The 25143-nt window shown below is 29.6% G+C and overlaps 3 protein-coding genes across 6 annotated transcripts; 1 reads left to right on the top strand and 2 right to left on the bottom strand.

Moving 5' to 3' along the window:
* Positions 1-4851: 4851 nt before the first annotated feature.
* LOC133031965 (uncharacterized) lies at positions 4852-7377 on the top strand. Its single transcript, XM_061105768.1, has 4 exons — positions 4852-5139; positions 5184-5838; positions 6001-6791; positions 7012-7377. Exons 1-4 carry the CDS (start codon positions 4852-4854, stop codon positions 7375-7377), a joined length of 2100 nt encoding a protein of 699 aa, XP_060961751.1.
* A 637-nt stretch (positions 7378-8014) lies between these two features.
* LOC115700218 (uncharacterized) lies at positions 8015-12149 on the bottom strand. Of its 4 annotated transcripts, none has more exons than XR_009684809.1 (8): positions 11657-12149; positions 11142-11543; positions 11012-11059; positions 10851-10916; positions 10658-10723; positions 10416-10478; positions 8535-10185; positions 8015-8426 (listed from the first exon to the last, which is right to left on the bottom strand). XR_009684809.1 is itself a non-coding variant. In XM_061105308.1 (7 exons), the coding sequence occupies exons 1-7, from the start codon at positions 12098-12100 to the stop codon at positions 10003-10005; spliced, it is 1272 nt and encodes a 423-aa protein (XP_060961291.1). In that variant the 5' UTR covers positions 12101-12149; the 3' UTR covers positions 8015-10002. The 4 variants fall into 4 exon arrangements, 2 of the variants coding, with proteins under 2 accessions (XP_060961291.1, XP_060961292.1); XR_009684808.1 differs by having other exon boundaries at positions 8015-9511; positions 9625-10185; XM_061105308.1 differs by having other exon boundaries at positions 8015-10185.
* Positions 12138-14796, bottom strand: LOC115718043 (uncharacterized). The gene is made up of 3 exons (XM_061105767.1): positions 14077-14796; positions 12436-12554; positions 12138-12282 (listed from the first exon to the last, which is right to left on the bottom strand). Exons 1-3 carry the CDS (start codon positions 14362-14364, stop codon positions 12138-12140), a joined length of 552 nt encoding a protein of 183 aa, XP_060961750.1. The 5' UTR covers positions 14365-14796.
* Positions 14797-25143: the final 10347 nt, after the last annotated feature.

Below are 25143 nucleotides of genomic sequence, written 5' to 3'. Positions count from 1 at the left end.
TAATGATTTACATTAAGTATACAACCATTACATCATTCTGAAATTGTATTACCATAAAAGAAATTAGGCAACGACTAGTAACTAATCATTAACATGCAACTCGAAATTTCTGGGGAGGTAAGTTTGGATATAATTCAAAAATCAATTTAATGATCTTTGAACTGCATATGTGCTAACTATTTCTCCACCCCTATCAGTTCGCAAGATCTTTAACCACTTACCTTAATGGTTTTAACCATTGCTAGAAATTAATGAAATTTTTCAAACATTTCAAATTTCTTTGCATAAGGTATAATCTAGAGTGATCGTTTTAAGAATACAACGAAAAACTCATATCCACCCCTGAATGTACATCCATCTGCGAATGAGATGAACTACTTTCAGTGGATATAGGCATATTAACTCTTTGTAGAGATCGATCTTGTCAAATCCACTATGAACAAGATACAAATGCCATATATTAAAAAAATGTGGTGGTGTCTTTTGATGACATAGGTTTAGTTACATCAAAGAGTTCTTAGAATAGTGCAAGTGGATCCTGGTCACAGAATACCTAACTCATATTCCATACAGTTTGAATCCATTAATAAAAGATGGATATTAAACACTTGAGAAAGTGTAACTGTATTGTATCTCGAATTAGAAATATAAGAAAATTTCTATTTGGAATCTAAAATTAAAGTCAAAGACTTAAAATTTATACCAAATATAATGAGTAATTCTATCTTGGACCACCACTACTAATTTAATTCTAAGTCTGATTTGCCCATACAAGCAGGAGATTTCTAAGATTGAGGATTTATATCAATTGGGAATAGAATTTCGGGATTATAATCATATGCGTCATTTAATTTCTTAAGAGAAAATATAGAATGACATGAAATGATTTATAGACCATTCATCCAATGATATGTCATGAAGCTAATTCGAAATGAATAAGCTAAGAGGAATTAGGATAATTTCGTTTATAATAAGAATCCAACGATGCTTCGATTAGCGAAAGTCAAGGTGTCATCAATTGATGAACAGCTAGATGTCGCATATACAATATTTATCTTTCGAGATTTAACACTATTATGTATGTCTAATGGTGAAAATCCACTAGGGATTTATCTCATTAGATAAACAAGCCAAGTTAGACCAACAATGAAGATTCGAAATTAAACTACAACTTAATAACAGAAAATAACATGGTTCAATATAAATTCATACACAATTCAGAAATTATAAACATATAGCAAGTAGGAATGACAAGTGAAAATACTAAAACTTATAATCCTAAATAATTTCCAAGGTTTTCAACAAACTGATATCAGTGTCCCGTTTAGGCGAGAGTCAAAGCTACCATTCATTGAATAGAGTTGTCAGCTCGTCTAAAATGTTAAACATTCTAGCAACCTTTTATTCGATCAAGATTGGAATTCAACGTTGTCCCGTTTAGGCGAGAGTCAAGGCAATTCTATCTTATGAGCTTCCACCATTGTTTCACAATTTTCAAGTCAAGTATGGTCGCTACCATTAGGGTGATCCATACCATACAAAACACTTACAAACTACTTATCATGCGAGGTTAAACGGTGCGAAATTGCTAATGAACGTTCCTCCATTAGGGAGGATTACTCACTAAAACAAACGCGGTGTAAAACCCACAATGGAGATCGAATATCTTAATAATAAAGCTCATTATTTAAAGGGAGTTGTATTTTCTTTGATTCTCTTTATTTAATCTATTTATTTTAAATATATATATTTATTAATTAAAATTTCCAATTTAGAATAAAAAATTCTAAATATAAATTTTACTTAGATGGATATGAAAATAACATGAATTATTTCCATCTTAGTAATAATTTCCAATAAATATTTAGAAAAATATTCAATTTAAATTAATTTACAACTCAAATTTAATTTTCTATAAATATATTGTAACGCCCCGATTTCCCGAGACGTCACACTTACTAGTCCGTTTAAAACCATTTATAGTAAAACAATAAACTAATTTATTGAAAATAATTAAAGCATGAGATCTCATTATTTTAAAACAAAAACTCTTGATTCATTTATAAATTTTTAAACATTAACTTTTACAAAAGTAATCAAGCCATAATCTTTAAAGAAATATTCTCAAACCAAAACATCGTGACAATCCCCTAACATGTAATCCATGCCTCGAGCTCGCCACCCTCACTGTCTAGTTTTGCCTTACCTGCACACAGAGTACCCGTGAGCTAACGCCCAGTAAGAAGAGCTATGTAGGACATAACCCCCCAACTAGGTAACATGGTCATAAACATAATAACATCACAACATCAAATCAATTTATACCATGCTAGCATACATATACCAACATATCATATCACATACTATTCTCAAATATAATATAACATCATATCACAGTGTAATCTTAATGCATGATATACTCACACACATAACACACGGTATCTTATCGCACATTGTCCTCACATACGATAACATACTCCCACTCATGTTGATCAGACATGAAGTGTAACCTGCCCTGCCTCGTGCTGTTCTCACACTCGGCATCCAATAGGGAAACCCCTTATCACAAGTTGTACTCACCCATGATAGGATAACCTGCAAGTAAACCCATACAAGCAGCCAAAATATATCCTGCAGTGCTATGCTCACACCAGCAGTAGAAAACCTACCCTATAAGTGCTATTCTCACACAAACAGTCAAAAGCCTTATCACTATCACATACTAACAATACTAACATAAACAACAATTCACAGTACAAAATCTCATAAACACATGAACATCAAACCCACAAATAAGTCGTATGTTTCAACATACACCCTGTGCACAGATGTCCACTCTTCTTACCTCAGTTGTTAAGAACACCTTCTTGCTACTCCAAGCACCTCAATGAATTTCCTTGTTGAGAACAAGATCCTCCAGAAACCCCTGAACGGAGTGTCTCCGGAGTTCTCGTCGGTTTCGGTGTCGGCGAATGCAAAACTCTTTTTCGGGTGCTTTCGACGTGTATTTTTGATTGGAAGAACCTTACAATGAATCCAGCATCCCAAAACAACCAAGAACAACCAAGAAAAAGAGCCAAAATGGTCAAAATCCGGTTATCTTCTTCGTTGGCGGTTAACCGTTAAGAATGGAGTCCAAAAATGGTGAATTCCGTTTCAGACCTTAAAGCTTCGATTCTTCACGTTAAAACTGATCTTTGGGGTCCCATAAACTTAAACACAACCTCCTTTGATCTCCGAAACAACTTAAACACGTTCAAATTCGAATCCGTTTCAAGAACCGTATTTTTGAACGTAAATGATGGTGAATTCGAACAGTTTAATTTCCGACCTCTAAATCACATTCTAAAAGCTTTATGAGAGGATTTAGAATCAAAGAAATGATTTAGAGCAGCCCACAAACTCTCAAACGACAAACCCGAAATCTCACTTTTTCTTCACGGCTCGGTTTCGTTCTCTCTCTCCGTCTCTGCCTCTCACCCCGTTTCTAAACCCTCCCCACCCTAAACAATCATATAAACATCTTATTTATAATCCTAACCCTAATATAACCCTAGATTAACAACTCAAAAATTTAAAAACAAAAAAAAAATAATATATATATACCTACGTTAAACAGTAATATATAATAATAATAATAATAATAATAATAATAATAATAATAATAATAATAATAATAATAATAATAATAATAATAATAATAATAATAAATAATAATGATAGTAATAGTAATAATAATATTAGTATTAATAATAATAATAGTTATAATAATATTATTATCATTAAATGAAAAAATCATTGATTTAAGTTGGTCTAAAATTAAAATAAATAATTTACAACTTTAATCTATTTTTCAAATAAAATTCAAAATTCCAGCATTTAAGAAATGCAATTTCGAAATTTGATTAATAAAATAAAAAAAAAGGGAAAATTTTAGTATCATACCTATAATATAATCAATTAACAGAAATAACCTTAATTAAAAAAATGTACCCTAATAACGTGACACGTAGGCTTCTCCTACCTGAATTGAAAAAAAAAATAACGGAAACAAAAAAAACACGATCGACCATACGCGCCAAAAAATTAACAAAAAATGGAATATGAATCTTACAACCAGTGCGTGAAATACAAACGCACATACAAGAACATATAAATTCACGATTTGTTAGTTTTCAAATCAATTTGAATCATTTTTACAAAAAAAAAAAAACCATTAACGACCAAAAAAACCTTGGAATACAACCTGAAATTCAATAATCAACAAATCGAAATCAAAAAACGATTTCGAATCTGTCTACGACTTCGATTCTGTGTTACTGTGAGTAAAAAACATAGAAAATTCTTATTAGATCCTGAAAACAGAAAACACCATTGACGAAGAAAAAAGCTTCGGCAACAATCTTCAGTATTTCAATCGAAAAGCAACAATCGAAGCTGTTTCTCAACAACATAAAACGATCCTCAACACAACACAGATTGCAGAGATGTTGCTGGCCAAAAAATAAAACAATGGAGAAAAATCGTTACCTGCAGAAAAACTTGTTGACTGTGCTCTGTTCTTCGCGCAACCAAAAATAATCATCGAACAGAAAAAGGTAATCTATATCTTTGTTGTAATATTACATTGTTAAGAAATATCATTACAAATAACATGATCATAAATTTTCCTATTCACAGTGCAATTTCTTCATGTTTATGCTAAATGCAATTCATCGATTTTTTTTTTTCCAAACAAAAACATAATTACTGTGCAAAAAAATATCTACATTAATTTTCACAAATACTTAAAATTTCATTAAAAAAAAATAATAAATAAACTAATATGTATATGATAACACACAGGAACCAATGGACCCCATGACAATCATCCTTTTCTACAATGGAACATGGGTAGACAAAACAACATACAATGATTATGAAGTGGCAGGTATACTAATCCCAATAAAATGTTCCTATAATGTTCTTGCACAGGAGATCTATGAAACCTTATCAATAGACAGAAACAAGTATGGAATTACAGTGAAATTTCAAATTAAAGAAGGGATACCACCTATAACCATCAAAGATGACAATGGCTGCAAGTTCTACCATCAAATAAGGAAGAAAAATGATGATGAAACAAGATACCCTTTGATGGTAAACACATTTGAATCATCAGCATCACCTGAATGTCTTGCCAGCAACAATTATTTAGAAATTGGAGAAACAAGTATGCGATTAATGCGAACGAGTTACCAACAAGAACAGAATATGCACAATTGGTAGCAGATTATGCTTATGATCATGCACAACAAGCACTGCAAACAAGTTCAGAGACAAACCAAGTAATTACAAATCCTCAAATTGACAGAATATATGTTGGCCAAGTCTTTTCAAACAAGCAAACACTGAAGAATGCAATCAGCCTATACTCAATTAGACAAAACCAGCCATTCAAGGTGAAGAGATCATCAACTCTTGACTATAAAATCGTTTGTGTTGATGAAAATTGCAAGTGGAGTTTCCTAGCTTCAAAACATGGAAAAACAGAAATGTTCAAAGTTAGGAAGATAAAATATGACCATACATGTTCGTTAGATATCACCTCCGGAAACCATCCTCAAGCCACAAGCAACCTAGTTGGGCATGTGATAAAAAACAAATTTGTCAACCCAAAAAGAAACTACACTCCAACTGAAATTGTAGACGACATTGCAGATGACTATAGTGTCTCAATATCCTACCAAAAAGCATGGAGAGCAAGAGAAAAAGCTATGGTGGATGCTAGACGCTGCCCACAAGAATCGTATGGCGAAATACCATCCATATTATACATGATACAAATATCCAATCCAGGTATTCTTTTTATACTCTTGCATATCGTAAATCAAAAAACTTAATAGTATACTAATATAGAAAAAAAAATTAATAATTTAACATAAAACATCAAAATATATTCAAAACAGTATACAAAAATATTCAATAATAAAATAAACTAAAAAGTTACTTATGTAACAGGAACAATCACAGATCTTGTTACTGATGAAGATGGTAAATTCAAGTATCTATACTTCGCTATAGGAGCTTCAATCAAAGGTTGGCAACATTGCACCCCAATAATAGTCACAGATGGTACATTCTTGACAAACCAATATGGAGGTACTCTATTGACTGCAAATGCACAAAATGCAAATCGGCATATATTTCCACTTGCATTCGCAATAGTGGATTCTGAAAATGACAACTCCTGGAATTGGTTCATGCAAAAAATAAAAGAAACATATGGAGAAAGAGAAGGACAATGCATAATCTCGGATAGGCATGAGAGTATATACAAAGCAACAAAGTCAAACTTCCCACTCCTAATGCATGGGGTATGTTGCTATCACTTGCTCAAAAATCTAAAAATGAAATTCAAAAAAGGAGGAGATGAGCTCAAACATGCATTTGATGGAGCTTCGAAAGCTTACACTATAGAAGAATTTGAGAAATGCATGCAAGATTTGGACAACATTGACTTAAGAATAAGAGATTTCTTGGGCAATGAAGTTGGATATGATAAATGGACAAGGCTATACAGCATGAATAAAAGATACAAAACAATGACATCAAACATAGCAGAGTCAGTGAATGCAGCTCTCAAATCAGTAAGAGAATTACCAGTTGCAACCTTACTAGAATGTCTACACTCTTTGGTACAAAGATGGTATTGGGAAAACAAAAATAGAGCCTTGAAAACGGACACTACTTTGGCAAATATTCCAGAAAAGGCTCTCAAGAAACAAAGAGAAATGGGCTTAAAATACAAGGTACACTTAACATTAATTTAAATTAAATTTTATAATTTGTTTGAAAAATATAAAAAAAAACATTAACAGTAAACCAAATAATTTCTGAAAAAAATATAATAACAAAAACCTCGTATAAATTCTTCATGCGAGTTGAGACATTAACCTTCTTGTATACAAAGTGCACGATTATACAAGCTCCTACATAGTAAATCTGGAAAACAAAACATGCACGTGTCAGAAGTTTGACTATGACGAAATGCCTTGCTCGCATGCAATGGCTGTACTAGCCAAAAGAAACTTCTCTTGCTACAAATACTGCTCCTACTACTACACTAAAGAAGCTTTCATGTCAACATATGAGGATAGCATACTTCCATTAGGTGAAGCAACATCATGGAATATACCAGAGGATGTGAAGAATATCACAGTACATCCACCAAAATATAAAAGACCAGCTGGGAGGCCAAAGAAAGATAGATATAAAGGAGCAATGGACACAAAAACAAAAGTCAAGTGTGGAAAATGCAACCAAAAAGGACATAATCGACGGTCTTGCAAAAATGAAGCAATTCTAAATCCACTGAAGAGAAGAAAGTTACTTTAGAAACAAACTATACAACAAAAAAATGTCTTTCAGATTTCTTATTTTTACAAATATAAGACAAAATAAAGGAACACTAAGAACTTCTGATTTTTCATTTTAAATACCTTCATATAAATAAATAAAGATGAACACAAATGTGCTTTTGGTTTTACAAAAATTAACAAAATAAACATAACAAAAATATTTTGTAAATAAAATGATTTCAAAAATATAAAAGAAAAAACCAATAATTTGAATCTTGATTTATAATTTACAAAACTATTTTAAAAATATCTTCTTAATTAACATTTTCATAAACAATTTAGTTGTTAATTTGATAGTAAAAAAAAATGTAATCAATATTATTTAACTTAATTTCTTAAACATAATAAATTGAAAAAATAAACAAAAATACCTCTATGATTTGAAAGTGTGTACCTCTTTTCCAAAAAATATAAATAAAAAACAGAAGATATATGCAACGGTTTACAAACCCTGAAAAAAGAAAAATACCAACTTAATCAGACCAAACTCAAAAAAAAGAATACAACAAACAAAAAAAATACATACTACCATTAACAAAAAAACCAAACGGATAAAATTCCATAATAATCTTACATTATATTACACATCTAGTAAAAAAAAAAAAACTTCAAACTTAACTCCAAAAGCAACCTGCATTAATATCATATTAAAGGTACTGAAAATAGTTCCAATATCCATACATACGTTTGACAAAATGACCAAGCAAAAAGAAGGTTAATATGTTTAACGTTCATAACTACCCAAACTAGTCAATAATAACCCGTACAAAAGTATCAAAACAACAAGAAACAAAAGTGTTTCCAACTACATTAAACAACTACTTCTTTTTCTTTCCATCCTTTTCCATCCTCCCAGGATACTCTGAAGGTGATTCATAACCACTCACTTCCTTCTTCTTAGCATGAACAAAGAGCTCAACACACAGCTTCTTTCGAACAAAAGGAATGTCCAACTCCTTCGGAATCTTGTCAATCAATCCATGAATAAAATACTCAGCGTACTTTATAACAAAAACACCACAGTCACTGTGACAAATCAAAAACAAACAGTTAGATACAAAAAAGAAACAGAAACGAATATAATCAAATAAGAACATAAAAACAAAAAAATAACAAAAAAAAAAAAAAGATTACCACTGCTCTTGTTGAGGCAAATCTTGAACGATAACAATTTCCAAAGGGTCTGTCTCACTCTTTCCTTGAAAAAATCCTGTGCTCTTATCAATATCTTTCCTTTGATCATAAAAATTTACATGTGACAACAAAATAGGCAACATGACAGCAAAAGCACGAACCAATTTTTCTGAGTTCTTGTACCTCCCAAATCTCATAGAATTGCACACTTTAAGACATCTCAAACGTATGTCAAAAATGCACATAATCCAGTGAGCCAAATCAATCAGATTAATAGGCATTAAGATATTATCTAATTCAATCTATTTTTTTACTGCAATACATACCAAAACCAACTATGTATGCAGAAGCTTTGCTGTCCTTCTTAACAGATTCAATGTCACAATCATTCTTAACAAACTCATTATACATCTCAAAAATCTAGGCAGCAAAGAAACAATCAGTGGTATTAACAAAAGAGTTTACACTCTCATTGTACTTTATCTCCTTTCTCAAGTAGTAAAAACAAACATCCAAATGCTACATTGGAAAAAAAAAAGACAAAATAAATTCATAAAAAATTAAATATAATGTAATAACTCATTTCAAATCAAAAAGAAAAATAAAATAAAGGGACTAACCGAGCATGACAAATTCCTTCCAAGAGTCAACAAATCATAAGACCACATCTTATCATCAATCTTCATAATTGCAAAATCCAACGAGACTTTTAATTTCCTATCACGTTCTTTAAACTTTTTAATCTTGTTCCTATCATTAAAACCGACCTTAAACCACTGCTCAAACAGTTTAGACTGAAGATCATCAATACGGTCAAGTGCAACTGAAGAAAAAGCAAGCAACTTAGATTGTTCTCCCTTTGGTTTACTACTACTCCCAATAGAACCAAAATCAGATGTAAATGGACTCCTCAATGCAGATCCAATATTGGGAACCCTCTTTGCAAACTCATAAGAATTAGCTTCTAAATTCTTTTCCTAGAAACAAAATCAAACAGATTAATACATAAACAATAATAAACAAACCAATATACAAACAAAAAAAAAGAAACACTTTGACCAACTGTTAATTCCATTAACATTATACGTACCTTTTTCAGGCTTCCTTCAATGGTTTCAATTTTTTCATTAATGATCTCCATGGCTGACAAAGTAATACTATCTTCTGTACCTTGACTATCAAACAAGTTAGGAGACCCAATAACACTAGCCTCAACAACATCAATTACAAATGAATCAACCATATTTTTTCTTGCTTCACCACCAACATCACCCTTGCTAACTGCTCCACCTTTTTTAGATTTGTCATCACCTTCATTAATTCCCTTTATAACTTCTTTTACAATAGAAGAAACAACATCACCACCCATACCCTAAAAAATGAAATTACCTTATAATGAGAATAAAAATATAAAAAATAAAAATAAAAAATTGAAAAAAAAAATTAAGAAAATAAAAAAAAACAGAATCTACAAAGTGGTTACCTGGTCATCACCATCATCTTCATCATCCTTTGATTTCTTATTTAAATCTTTAAACTTAGCATGATCATCTTCATCTTGTTTTTTCCTCTTCTCTTTATCAGCATTAGCATCGGGCTGAGATGAAAGAAAACCCATTATATCAAAACTTGGAACATCATCATTATCACCCTACAAAACATATATAAAACTTATTGTGAAGCATAAACTTAAATAAAAATATAAAAATATTTACATAAAATAACAACAAAATTGTAAACAAAGTCAAAACTTATAGAAAACACACAAAAAATATGTAAACAGTAAAACACATTACCTGTAAACAGTAATACTGTAAACAGTTACATGTAAACAAATTTTTATATAAAAACACAAAATCAAATAGAAAATAAAAACATTACCAGTAAAGCAGTGTGTCCTTCTTTAACCAAACCACCATCTCCAACATTTTGTAAACCTTCACCCTAATTAAACATATTGAAAATAATAATGATATAAATAAAAATAATTAAACATAACAAAATAATAAATCATATTAATTAGTCTTTTAATAAATCATATCCATATACAAAATAATTTCTTTTAACAATAAAATACAAAACTGTAAACAACAAAATATTTATAAAGGAAACATGAACAAAACCTCTACAACAGTGTCTCCCTCATTAACCAACACACCACCACTTTCAGCAAGATTTAAAACAGGATCCTGTTACAAACAAATAATTAAAAAGAATATGAGAAAAACTAAGTAATCATAAAAAAGATAAAACTACTTAATATTGCAAAAAAAAAAAATAAAGCTCATTAAAATAAAAAACTATTTACAAACCTACAATAGAATAATCTTTAACATTTTCAGTAACCAAATCTACATCATCAACCTCTTTCATAACTAGATCCTGAAAAAACAAACAAACACATCAATTATAAAATAAGAACTTTAAAACTATAAATAAAAATAAACAAGTAAAAAAAAATAAATAATCATATTTACATCCTTCACTGCCAAATCAACATTAACACCATCTTTCAAACCAGATTCCTGCATTAAAACAAATATTAATAAACATACAAACGAATAATAGTAAGACAACTAAACAATTAACAAATGGATAAACACTCACATCATCACTATCACCACCACTATCATCACGGATATCCACGACACTCTGAGAAGCTTTTAAATCATCAAACTTTTCTTTCAAGTCATTAAATTTCAAATCCAAGTAAAATTGCAAACTTTCATCAATCTTAGAATCTATGTGGGAAATCATATTGAGTTCCAACTCCTTGAATCTACACTTAATATCTGATGTAAAACCCTCAAAAGACCCATCAAAATGTAATTGCTTTTGAATTACTTTTTTAACGTCCCTCCTTAACTCATTTAAAATAGAAGATTGTAAACCAATCGCACCAACTCGATCAACATCAACATCTGAATCTTCCTTCTCAATAAACTCAAGACCAGATAGATTAAGCATTGATCTCTCTTCATCTGTAGGAAATATATATTCACCTTTCAGCTATCACGAAACAAAACAAAAAAAAAAAATAAACACAATTAGTAACCAATAAACTTCAAAAAATAAAAAAAAATGTAAACTACATAATATCAAAAAAATAAATAAAAATGTACCTTAGGAGATGAAAAAACTTTCCTCTCAACAGCACTATTATTAGGAAGACCCACATTCAACCATCTACAAATCCTATATTCTGGATCACTATCATATTCACAAAAACCAGCCTTCTGACAAAGAGGAATAGTTTCGTAAATCCAAACAAGAAATGCATAAGGAAAACAAGGCAACTTGTAAGTCCTCGAAGATTCTTTATCAGCAGCCTTTGCTTTCCCTTTACGCTTATCAATATGCTTGGAACCAATATCTTTCCCTGTTTTTTTCTTTGGTACACCCCTCAAACCAATCCTCAAGTTGTGTAAAGTTTTCTTAAAAACTAATTTTCCCCAAGGAAAACTCTCATAATCACCAATCCCAACAATATTGAGTATTTCATTAGGAACCTTCTTGGAATTAGGGCTTGTGAACAAGCAATTAGAAACGAAATACAACACCGCCATCTTAACAGCGTATTCGTCCAACTTAAAATCACTATACCTAAACCTCTCCTCCACAAAGATCGATCGTTACTTGTTGATCACTAAAATACTTATCCACAAATGCATTCTCCTTCTTTGCATAACCACTCATATCAGAATCACCAACACATAATAAACCAAATACAATGAAGAACTCGGCCAAACTAAACACGAAATTTTGAGAACCAAATTTGAACCACATTTCATAAGGATTTTTCGGTGTACCTCCTCGTGCAAAGCACCGTGAATCAACCGAGTTTGCATTGCAATTGGATTCATGTCCAAAAAATGTCCAAAACATGTCTCACGAAACAAACTTTGCTTGAGAAGGAGTCAATTTACTATTGATAATGGCAATAACATTGTTTTCATGGTTAGGAAAAAAAATTATTCTTCCACCAACCCTATCCTCATGCTTGAAATATAACTCCCACTCCTAAAAAATTAAAATAGTAATCACATAAAAAAATTAAAATAAAAAATTACAAATAAACAAAACTATGTAAACAAAACAGTCAACATGCCAACAATAATGAAAAAACATAACATTATTGTTTACTCCTGAAAATAGCAAAGTATACAAAAATACATAAATATTAAAAAATTAAACTAAATCATATACAAAAATATTAACCACCTAAGAATAACGGCAATCATTTGTAATTGAAAAATAAACAAAAACAAACACAATGGACCCAATGTCCCCAACAACTAAATAACAAAGAAAACTATGTAAACAAAACAGTTGACATACCAACAATAATAAAAAAAAAAACAGAACATTACTGTTTACTCGTGAAAATAGTAAAGTATATAAAAAAGGTTAGTTAGTTTAACAATAACAATAACAAAAAAAAGAGGTGTTCTAAAATCTAAATGGTTAGTTAGTTTAACAATAACAACAAATCTCTCTCTCTTATTTATATCATCAAATAAAAGGTTTGATACTAAATTTACTTATATATATGAATAGTACTCCGTGATTGTGTGTGACTTATAAATAAAAATGCTTCATATATATATATATATATATATTACAAGATTTTAATTTGGTCAACTGCCGGTGGACCGTTGTTGATCCAACTACAAAATCATGTGTCCAACCATGTTGTTTTCTTTTCTTTCTTTATATATAATCTACTCTACTATATTTTTAGAATTCACGAGAGGCCATATATGTCAATAAACTAAATCATATACAAAAATATTAACCACCTAACAATAACGGCAATCATTTCTGTAAATTGTGCTTGATTTGTTAATATAAATGTAATTGAAAAAAATAAACAAAAATACAAACGACGGAACCAATTTCCCCAACAACTATGCCAATCATTTCTGTATTGTGCTTGATTTGTAAGTGTGTGAATTAAGAAACTGTAGGAATAGTAAAATATACAATAACATAATAACAAACAAAATAAACTAAATCATATACAAAAAAAAAATATAAACATAATAAACAACTAAATAAACTTGAATATAAAAAAAAAAAAAAAAAAACTAAAAAAACAAAAAAATTAAAAAAAAAAAAACAAACTAAAACTTAAATATACAAACCAAAACAACACTATTAACACTAACAGATAAAACTTAAAAACGAAAAAGAAAAGAAAATCCACTCATACATATGCAACATCAAATTAACAAATGAATATGCCCAAAAATTGAAGATGAAATAGCATCAACAAAGAATATGAAAAGGAAATAAAAGAATCTCAAACAACAAACCTAAAATGAAAACAAAATATAAATATATATATATATATATATGTGTCACCCTACTCAGAAAACAAGAAACAACTACCAAAATGAAAAATAAAAATCAATAAAAAAATTAAAAAATAACAACAAAACCTAAATCGATAATAGAAAAAGTTATAAAGAATACCTAATCCAAAAAATCTCATAAAAAATAAATAAAAAACTGAAAAATAAACAAAAATAAGAACACATACCTTCATCGATTCATTGTTCTCAACTTCTAGATCATCACTGTCGTAGAAGTCCTCATCATATTCAACAACTTGTTTCAATTTTTTCAAAGGTCGATCGTCAGTAACCTTCTTGTTTCCACGATTATATTGCTTCCTCTTCACTTCCTTAACAGAAACATCACCAGAGCCCTCAGAACCACCAGAAAGATCTTCATTGTCATCTTCAGAAATCGTTTTCTTCATTTTTAACTTGTCAAGAAGAAGCTTCGATGAACCAGATGGAGAAAGGGAAGAACGAGTATTAACCATTTACAATCAGATTTTTTTGAGAAAGTTTCAAATGAATAACCCTCTATGAAACTGCCACACTAAATAGAGAGAAATTTTGAATTTCAAAACTCTCTCTAAAAAATACCCACACTAGAAATTTCTCAACTTGAAAAAAAGAAACCCACTAAAAAACCCTATAAACCGCTCCCTCCCTCTAACTAGACAGTATACTTACAAGTCTACAAAATAGGGAGCAATTATCATGAATATCAAAAAACGTGATACCCCTGACGCGCGTGAGATGCAAGACGTGGGATGATGGATAAGAAGTGACAACACATGGTCTGACGTCACTTGGGAAACGCGTGGCTCAATAAATGATAATTAAATATAAAACGGTAATAAAAAACGGTAAACTTACCCAATATAATAGATCACGGCAAAAAAGGAAATTAGATCAAAATAAAGGCTCCAAATGTAAATTTATATATTTTGAAAATTATTTAAATTTAGTTGAAAAAATAAATTTCAACTAAAAATAATTTTCTATTTAATTAAGTGTCATGAAAAAGAAATATTTAAGTATCATGATGAAAATCAACTTAGATATTTAATTTTCAAATTAATTAAATGTATTAAATTCAAGAAAGAAATAATTAAGTGTAGAGAAGGCTTAATTATTAATCTCTAGTTTAATACTAGGAAAAAATATACTTAAAATAAATTGTACCAAAATTAACTATTTAAATAATTAATTTCACAATGTATAACATTTTCCTATTTAATATTAGAAATAATAAGTAGTCCAAAAATAACTATCTAGAAAATATCTTATTTGACTAAGTATCTTTTCCAAAAAATTTGAAAAAATATCTAATTTAAGTTGTATTAGAAAAAATCTAGAACTTAAATATTTTCAAATTTAAATTTAATTAAATATCAAAAATTAAGTTGTAACCACTTAATTTAAAAATATTTCATTTTAAGTTAATATTCGAAAAGATATTAACCTAAAAAATATCTAAAATATTCCATTTTAAGTTAATATTCGAAAAGATATTAACTTAAAAAATATCTAAAGAATCTTAATAACCAATGCCTAAAATTCCTCAACTTAATATTGAAATTTTAAATCCAAAAGATATTCAGATTTAAGTTGATTAGTTGTAGATAACTAAATATCAACTTAAATAGGAATATTTAATGAAAAATTTAAATTAAGTTTCAGAAAGAATCTAGATGGTTATAATTCTATATTTAATTAAATACAAGAAAATACATATAGTTTAGCTTAGAATAAAAAAATTCTTTAAACTATAATTTTCTTAAATTAATTTCAAAATAAATGAAATTAATTATGTTGCTAATCAATTTTATTAGGTTAAACTAGTTTAATTAACCTAGTACAGTTATTCAAATCAGGCAAATGGGCCTTCACAATTAGGGTGGTTCATGTGAGGGGGTGCTGGGTTCAGTATGTCGTACCCACTACTATGGCTCCCAACTCTCACACAAGGCCCAAAAGAGAGGAATTTAACCTTAAAATGAACAATTGTTATTAATTGAATAGGCCCAAAAACTAAATGGGCCTAAATAATATCTATCAAGAACTATGATAATTTATTTACCAACAACAACCTATATGCATCTATAATGAAATTAAACACATAGGCTCACACATGCACACTTTGGATGGATCCTATCATGTTGCTAGGTCATACACAGATGAAAGAAGATTATAAATATACCTGTTACAAATTATTAACTTGACCAAGGGAGCCATGAGTTAAAATCAGATCATTGGATTTGTCAAAAAGTTAACCATGGCTATTTGCAATCAAGCAATAATAGGTTTTGAAAACTTACACACAAGCTAAAACACATACTCCTGCAACAAGGTTAGCTGGATAGTTGGATGTAGGATTTATTTAATTTTAAATTAAATAATTAATTTCGAAATAATTAATTAAATAAATAAAATATTTATTTTTCGAAAATTTAAAAAAGTAAAAAAAAAATCGAAAAATTTAAAAAAAATTAAATTTAAAATTAAACCTACAATTTTGAAAAATTAGGTTTCAACCAACCTAAATATCATTTCAAAATTTGCTAACTACTTTTAAAATTTAAATGTTATTTTATAAATAAAAATTAAATAAAAAATTAAAAAAGATAAATGAATATCTTTTTCAGATTTTAAATGTAATTTAAATAAATAAAATAACAAAATTTAAAAGTTAGCAAAATATCTTACATCTATTTAAAGTTACATGATTATAGTTATCTTATTTTAAATTTAAATAAGGTCAAATTATTTAAAAAAAAAAAGATTTAATTTAAAATATTAAAATCTGACCTTAAATTTAAAAATAAGATAAGATATAATCAAATTTAAAATAAGATAGATTATTAAGCAAATAAGATACATACTAACTATTTTTAAATTCAAATTACAATAATATCTTGAATTAAATTTAAAAAATATTAAATTAATTCAAAATGATAATTAGAATTGAATTAGGAATAGTAATAGTATAAATACAGAACTACACAAAAAATCGGAAGTTAATTCCATGAAAAAGCATGAAAAAACGAAGAAAAACGAAAATATTGTGAGCTGTACGGATAGTTTTCGTGATCGCAGGAAAATTTCAGCACAGCTCCGATTTTTTCGAATCTTCAAAAAATCATAACTAATTCAAATTAAATCAAAATTGAGTTCTGTAAAAAAGTAACTTGCTTGATTTTTTCCATACTATCCAATAAAAATAATTCCAGAAACATATATTCAATTATTTTCACGAAAATTCACAAACACCAATCAATCATCAAATAACACTCAATACAACATGATACCATCCAAAAACAAACAAACAATTGTTTTAAAGTCCAAATTTCTTGCAAGTAAATCAATTACCATGGCTCTGAGGCCAGTTGTTGGAAATTATTTTACCAGGATCTTAGATCTACTCACAAGTATGTTGATTAACATCCTAAATACGAACTTTCTAAAACGATGAAATAAACACATATAAAGTTTAGTAAACCTTACATTGGGTGCAGCGGAATATAATGACTCCTTCCGTTCAGATATCTAGCCCTTGATTCCTTTCTGTAGCAGAGCATTATCAATATCTGAACCTGGATCTCTTTCTCTGAATCTTTGATGCTGAAACTCTTTCTTGCTGAAAGTCTTTCTTCACGATCTTCCTCACTATGATTGAGGTATCACTTGCTGTGTGTGGGCACTACTCATACACTAAGGATTTCGAAATTCAAGAGGAAGAGAGAGAGTGTGGGTTCGGCCAAAGATAGGGAGAAAGAAGGCTCAGGTTTTTCTGAATCAGAAGTGTCAGAAAAAAGTGTAATTTTCCTGAAGCCTTCACTATCTATTTATAGCATTCCACTAGGGTTAGGTTTGAATTATTTGGCATTAAAATAATGAAAATATCAGAGGGAAAAACCCTACAAAAGTGGCCGGCCCTACATAGTGGATTTGGGCCTCACTTTTTGCAATTTTGCAGTTTTCTCAATTCTGCATCTGATTTTCTCAAAAACGCCAATTTTCAAATTCAACCATTTAAATGCCAATTCTAACTATTTAATAACTATAAATAATTATTAAATAATATTGTCATTTATCATATTTATTAATTGAACCATTCAAAGTATCAATATTAACAAATATGCCCCTATAAACTCTTTCTTTACAATTTCGCCCTTACTTAGTGAAAAATTCACAAATAGACATAGTCTAATTTGAGAATTATAATTGATTAATCAAAACCAATTATATGAGTCTTACAAGAAATATTATCTCAACTAGTGCGGGGACCATGGGTCTATATAACCGAGCTTCCAATAAGTAGATCAAGAATTTAGCACTAAAATTCACTAACTTATTAATTCTTCGTTGAATCCACGCATAGAACTTAGAATTGCACTCTCAGTATATAGAATGCTCTATATGTTCCACCATATAGACGCATCATAAGTTATCCATTGTTATAATCCTAATTTGATCAATGATCCTCTATATGAATGATCTACACTGTAAAGGGATTAGATTACCGTAACACCCTACTATGTATTTTATCCTTAAAACACTTGACCCCGTATAAATGATATTTCAGCTTATGTGAAATGAGTACTCCACCATTTATGTTCGTTTGGTCAAGCTCGAAGGAGATCATCCTTTGCTTACTATTCGCCAGATAGAAGTTATAGATTCCATGTTTATGCTAGCGCTCCCACTCAATTGCACTACCGTGTTCCCAAAATGTACGTATCACCCTGACCTAAAAGTAGGCTTAACTAACAAATCAAAGAACACGAATAGCCTTTCAAGATTGAGCCTAATCATAACAGGATTAAAAACATTTGATCTAGGATCAACTAGGCGATATTGACTTGAATAGATATTACGGTAAGTTTAATAAATCTAAGTCAAAGTTCAATATCGGTCCCTTCCGATGCATACTCTATGCATCCAACCTGAGCTTTACTTTAACCAATGTTCTGGAAAGAACATAGCACTTCTCCAAATGCAAATAAACTCTGTTGTAGATTATCATATCAGTAAAGCCCTATGTTTTATAAATCTAGGAAACTTTATTCACATAGTCATGTTTACTTTCCAATGTGTTGACGGCACAATAAACAGGATCAAGTATGTGAAAAGGGTTTCAGATGAATTTATACATTATGTACATATAATCATGAAATAAATCATGTGAACCATGCAACATTAAATGTTATTTCTGATCTATATTAATAAGTAAATCTGATTATATTGAAATGAGTTTTATTTAGGGCATAAAACCCAACAGGGGGTTGGGAAAAATCAGGGTTTTTTCATATAACCCTATGGCGTCGGTTATTAGGTATTAACCGACGCCATAGGTGCCACCTTTATTCGACACGTGGCACCTATGGCGTCGGTTAATACCTAATAACCGACGCCATATGGTTATATATCAGACCCTTTCTGCTTTGTCTTCCTTACTTCCTCATTTCACACCTTGCTGAACACGAAGAACAACCACCCACAACAACCCCAAACCCACGAAAAAAACCCTCGCCAACCACCACTAAGACAACCTCATTCTCCCTCATTTCTTAACCATTTTACCCCATTTTGTCTTAAAATCTTTTATTTTCTATACCTAAACCTATACTGTAAAAAAGTTTAGTTTTTTTCCCCTCTATATACCAAACCGAACCTATTATAACGAAAGGTGGTGGGTATAACTCCGGCCACCGATTTTAGCGGAGAAAACGTTGAGTCTCAACGTCCATTAAGGTATAAATATGCTTTCTATTAATTTTATTTATGTACATTGGTATTATTTCGTTTTTGTAAATTTTTTTAGAATTTTTTTATTTTATTAATATTATATTGTGTGTGTTCTAGAGGTGGTCGGATTTTTGTAGCATTTTATCGCCGGATTGCGTTTATAAGGTAAATATTTATTAACTTGATATATAATATATATGTATATATTTTGTGTTTTATTATTGAATATGTGTTTATATATATCTTGTGTGTATATACTATTTGTGTATTTTGTGTATTTATATTGTTTATATATTTGTTGTGAATGAGAATGAGAGATAGTAGGAATTTAATTAGTTTAGAGATAAAGTTTTTAAAATAATGGTAGTGTGAATATATAATTGATTATATATGTATATATATTTATATGTTATTTTTTAAAAAAATTAACTATGGAAATTAGTAACTAGCTAGTAACTTGCTACTTTGTTTAATAACTAGTAAGTAATTTAATAATTAAAATTTTAAATTGGTTGTATATTGCATTATGTTATAGGTTGTGTGCTAATATTTGAGGGTCGACATATTTCGGTGTTGATCGGATTTGTAATAGGTATATCCATCCGCTAACCGTAGTGAAGTAGGTTCTGCGAATACATGTACTGCGGTCGGATGGATGGATAAATTTTGTATTGTTTATGTTAGTTTCTTTGTGTATTGTTATATTTGTTTTGTTTGTTACTTTAGGCACTTTTAAAAAATTTGGGAACGTCCAATTACAGCGGTTATGCTGCCGAAATTTCGGTAGAATTTGGATCAAATTTTATTATAAAAAAACATAAATGTTAAAGGAAAAGTATATAACATAAATAACTAGGTTATTACTCGCTAGTTGTAAGAAATTAGGTGACATAACACATTCATATTTGACTCAAAACATGTTCGTGTTAGTAGGTCTTTATATTTGACTCAAAACATGTTCGTGAAATTAGGTGACATTTGTTTTGTTTGTTACTTTAGGCACTTGTCTTGTATAATCTAATTGATGTGTCTATGCATTTATTATACTTAGTAGGTCTTTATATTTGACTCAAAACATGTTCGTGTTAGTAGCATGATTATCAATGTCAAAGTTCATATTTGAAAGGTTCTCAAATTTTTTTATTAATGGTGTTAGGAAAATGTTATTAATAGGTTTAAATTTTTTAGAAACGTTCAATTATAGCCGTTATGCTGCCGAAATTTTGGTAGAATTAGGATAATATTTGATTTTAGTTTCTCTTAAACTTGGTTGTTAGGATTTTATCGGAAGTGACTTTATCGGAAGTCAAGTACATAATTTTTGGTATAAGGTATGTTTTCTTTAACTTACTTTTATAAGAATATTTTTTATATATATTTAGATAATCCTTAAATACTTAGAGTAATTTTCGAATAATATTAATGCATAGGATAGATATTGTTGAGTGTTAAGGATAGATATAGTAAGCTAAAAAAAATACAAAAATAGTGGGATAATATACTAATTATTATACAAAACATAACTTAAAAAATTATAAAAATAATAATAATATACTAGAAAAATACAAACCCATATTATAAAATTTAAATGTATAAAAATATTAAATTACATAAAAATTAAAATATTACACATTATTTTATTATTCAATAAACTAATTATTATACAAAACATAACTTAAAAAATTATAAAAATAATAATAATATACTAGAAAAATACAAACCCATATTATAAAATTTAAATGTATAAAAATATTAAATTACATAAAAATTAAAATATTATACATTATTTTATTATTCAATAAACTAATTATTATACAAAACATAACTTAAAAAATTATAAAAATAATAATAATATACTAGAAAAATACAAACCCATATTATAAAATTTAAATGTATAAAAATATTAAATTACATAAAAATTAAAATATTCCACATTATTTTATTATTCAATATACTAATTATTATATAAAACATAACTTAAAAAATTATAAAAATGATACTAAAATAGTAGAATACAAACACATATTATAAAATATAAAATATTAATAAAAAAATACATAATATACAAACACTTAGAGCAATGTAAATTTGTATTTATTTAATTTTTTAATTTAATTTTATTTATGCTTTAATTTAATTTAATTAATAATACAAAAATAAATTTAGATTTTTAATAAATGTAAAAAAAAATATTAATTAAAGCTGGAAAAAAAATATTTAGGAAACCCCTATGGAGTCGGTTATTTTATAAAAACTGACGCCATATGTACCCCTATGGCGTCGGTTATTTAATAATAACCGACGTCATAGGGGTCCTATGGCGTCGGTTATTTCATAATAACAGACGCCATAGGGGTACATATGGCATCGATTCGTATAAACCCTTTAGCGTCACCCTGATCAGCGTCGGTAGCGAATTTCGCGAAAACCGACGCTGAAAGGGCTTAAAAACTGCCTCTAAAGGGGGTTTTTGTAGTAGTGTAAACAACTATAACGCACAAGACTATGAGAAAAAATTTGACTAAATAATTATTTTGGATACTGTGACAGTCAGTAGTCTCGTGATCTGTAAGGGAAATACCGAGTAAGTTGTGGAATCCCACATCGCCTACGAAAGGTCAAGTGGGATGATTTTGAGACTGTGTAGGCATGGGACTACATAGTTGAAGAGGGCTTAAATGAATTGATTGGTACTAATTATATTAACAAGGTGCATTGTAAAGCCCCAATATTTTGTCTTATTTTACAAAATACTAATTTTGATGCATTAATTAAAAAGATTCAAAGCTGTTTGGAAATACACAGTGGGTTTTACAATAAATATGCAAAAAAGGTGAATGATCATTCATATTAAAAACAAAATAAGTAGTTGAGTGCAGAAAAATAAATTTGTAACATCTCACTGAGCTCAGATTACTTTACTATAAAAACAAAACAAAACCAAGGCTCCACCGGCGTTCTAGACCATTTGCTCGTCCATAGCCCATCGCAGTATACATACTAGAACTGACCCAACTCATCAAACTTACATTCAATGTTCCCTGTCTATTTCCTGTAGGGGAAAGTAAGGGGGTGAGCTAAAAGCCCAGTAAGGAAATGCTTAACATACAATAGCATTCAATACACTAAACATATCTTAAAATTCATAATAATACGATTCTTTATAATATTAACGTATCCAGTCTTAACAATATTATATACCTTAGCTCATAATTGTAACTTAAATAACTCTAAATATGGAAAGCTATATCATATACCATATATTTGTACTAAACGAAACCATTACATATATGTAGGGATCACAACCCTGACATCATACTCATAGCAATAACATATAATAATAATTTCAATCATATCATGTCTTTACCATAATGTGGCGTATCATAACCACTCCATACACAACCTGGGCTTAACTGGCCCTACAATAACATGGGCACATTTAGCCCTACCATTGCTATGGAATAAGGTATCTCTATATTCAACAACATTGTCGCTGTATCATACCTTACCATAATAATGTCATACACAAATCGGACAAATGTAGGGTAGGGTATCTCTACATTCAACGGCCTTATTGTTGGGTTTTATGCCCTAAATAAAACTCATTTCAATATAATCAGATTTACTTATTAATATAGATCAGAAATAACATTTAATGTTGCATGGTTCACATGATTTATTTCATGATTATATGTACATAATGTATAAATTCATCTGAAACCCTTTTCACATACTTGATCCTATTTATTGTGCCGTCAACACATTGGAAAGTAAACATGACTATGTGAATAAAGTTTCCTAGATTTATCAGACATAGGGTTTTACTGATATGATAATCTATAACAGAGTTTACTTGCATTTGGAGAAGTGCTATGTTCTTTCCGGAACATGGGTTAAAGTAAAGCTCAGGTTGGATGCATGGAGTATGCATCGGAAGGGACCGATATTGAACTTTGACTTAGATTTATTAAACTTACCGTAATATCTATTCAAGTCAATATCGCCTAGTTGATTCTAGATCAAATGTTCTTAATCCTGTTATGATTAGGCTCAATCTTGAAAGGCTATTCGTGTTCTTTGATTTGTTAGTTAAGCCTACTTTTAGGTCAGGGTGATACGTACATTTTGGGAACACGGTAGTGCAATTGAGTGGGAGCGCTAGCATAAACATGGAATCTATAGCTTCTATCTGGTGAATAGTAAGCAAAGGATGATCTCCTTTGAGCTTGACCAAACGAACATAAATGGTGGAGTACTCATTTCACATAAGCTGAAATATCATTTATACGGGATCAAGTGTTTTAAGGATAAAATACATTGTAGGGTGTAACGGTAATCTAATCCCTTTACAGTATAGATCATTCATATAGAGGATCATTGATCACATTAGGATTATAACAATGGATAACTAATGATGCGTCTATATGGTGGAACATATAGAGCATTCTATATACTGAGAGTGCAATTCTAAGTTCTATGCGTGGATTCAACGAAGAATTAATAAGTTAGTGAATTTTAGTGCTAAATTCTTGATCTACTTATTGGAAGCTCGGTTATATAGACCCATGGTCCCCGCACTAGTTGAGATAATATTGCTTGTAAGACTCATATAATTGGTTTTGATTAATCAATTATAATTCTCAATTTAGACTATGTCTATTTGTGAATTTTTCACTAAGTAAGGGCAAAATTGTAAATAAAGAGTTTTAGGGACATATTTGTTAATTATGATACTTTGTATGGTTCAATTAATAAATATGATAAACGACAATATTATTTAATAATTATTTATAGTTATTAAATAGTTAGAATTGGCATTTAAATGGTTGAATTAGAAAATTGGCGTTTTTGAGAAAATCAGATACAGAAAAGATAAAACTGCAAAATTGCAAAAAGTGAGGCACAAATCTACTATGCATGGCGGGCCACTTTTGTAGGCAATTTAAACTGATATTTTCATTATTTTAATGCCAAATAATTCAAACCTAACCCTAGTGGAATGCTATAAATAGATAGTGAAGGCTTCAGGAAAATTACACTTCTGATTCAGAAAAACCTGAGCCTTCTCTCTCCCTATCTGGCCGACCACTCCCTCTCTCTTTCTTTCCTCTTAAATTTCGAAATTCTTAGTGTATGAGTAGTGCCCACACACAGCAAGTGATACCTCAACCATAGTGAGGAAGATCGTGAAGAAAGACTTTCAGCAAGAAGGATTTTCAGCACCAAACATTCAGAGAAAGAGATCCAGGTTCAGATACTGATAATGCTCTGCTATAGAAAGGAATCAAGGGCTAGATATCTGAACGGAAGGAGTCATTATATTCCGCTGCACCCAATGTAAGGTTTCCTAAACTTTATATGTGTTTATTTCATCGTTTTAGAAAGTTCATATTTAGGGTGTTAATCAACATACTTGTGAGTAGATCTAAGATCCTGATAAAATAATTTCCAACACTTATCCTGTATCATACCCCACCATAATAATTTCATACACGACTCAGAAAAATGCAGGGTAGGGTATC

Source organism: Cannabis sativa, chromosome X (genome assembly GCF_029168945.1).
Source record: "Cannabis sativa cultivar Pink pepper isolate KNU-18-1 chromosome X, ASM2916894v1, whole genome shotgun sequence".
NCBI lineage: Eukaryota > Viridiplantae > Streptophyta > Magnoliopsida > Rosales > Cannabaceae > Cannabis > Cannabis sativa.
The sequence above is the reverse complement of the archived record's forward strand: the minus strand, read 5'-3'. Positions and strand labels throughout refer to the sequence as shown.

Excerpts from the sequence above, each read along its gene's own strand:
- LOC133031965 (XM_061105768.1), top strand. The coding sequence starts at position 4,852 with ATGGACCCCATGACAATCATCCTTTTCTACAATGGAACATGGGTAGAC. Across the intron at positions 5,839-6,000 it reads GATACAAATATCCAATCCAG|GAACAATCACAGATCTTGTT; the intron begins GTATTCTTTTTA and ends CTTATGTAACAG. Across the intron at positions 6,792-7,011 it reads AAATGGGCTTAAAATACAAG|AAGTTTGACTATGACGAAAT; the intron begins GTACACTTAACA and ends TGCACGTGTCAG.
- LOC115700218 (XM_061105308.1), bottom strand. The coding sequence starts at position 12,100 with ATGGCGGTGTTGTATTTCGTTTCTAATTGCTTGTTCACAAGCCCTAAT. Across the intron at positions 11,544-11,656 it reads AAGTTTTTTCATCTCCTAAG|CTGAAAGGTGAATATATATT; the intron begins GTACATTTTTAT and ends GTTTCGTGATAG. Across the intron at positions 10,479-10,657 it reads AGGGAGACACTGTTGTAGAG|GGTGAAGGTTTACAAAATGT; the intron begins GTTTTGTTCATG and ends ATGTTTAATTAG.
- LOC115718043 (XM_061105767.1), bottom strand. The coding sequence starts at position 14,364 with ATGGTTAATACTCGTTCTTCCCTTTCTCCATCTGGTTCATCGAAGCTT. Across the intron at positions 12,555-14,076 it reads AGAACAATGAATCGATGAAG|GAGTGGGAGTTATATTTCAA; the intron begins GTATGTGTTCTT and ends TTAATTTTTTAG. Across the intron at positions 12,283-12,435 it reads TTGACTCCTTCTCAAGCAAA|TTTGGCCGAGTTCTTCATTG; the intron begins GTTTGTTTCGTG and ends TTTCGTGTTTAG.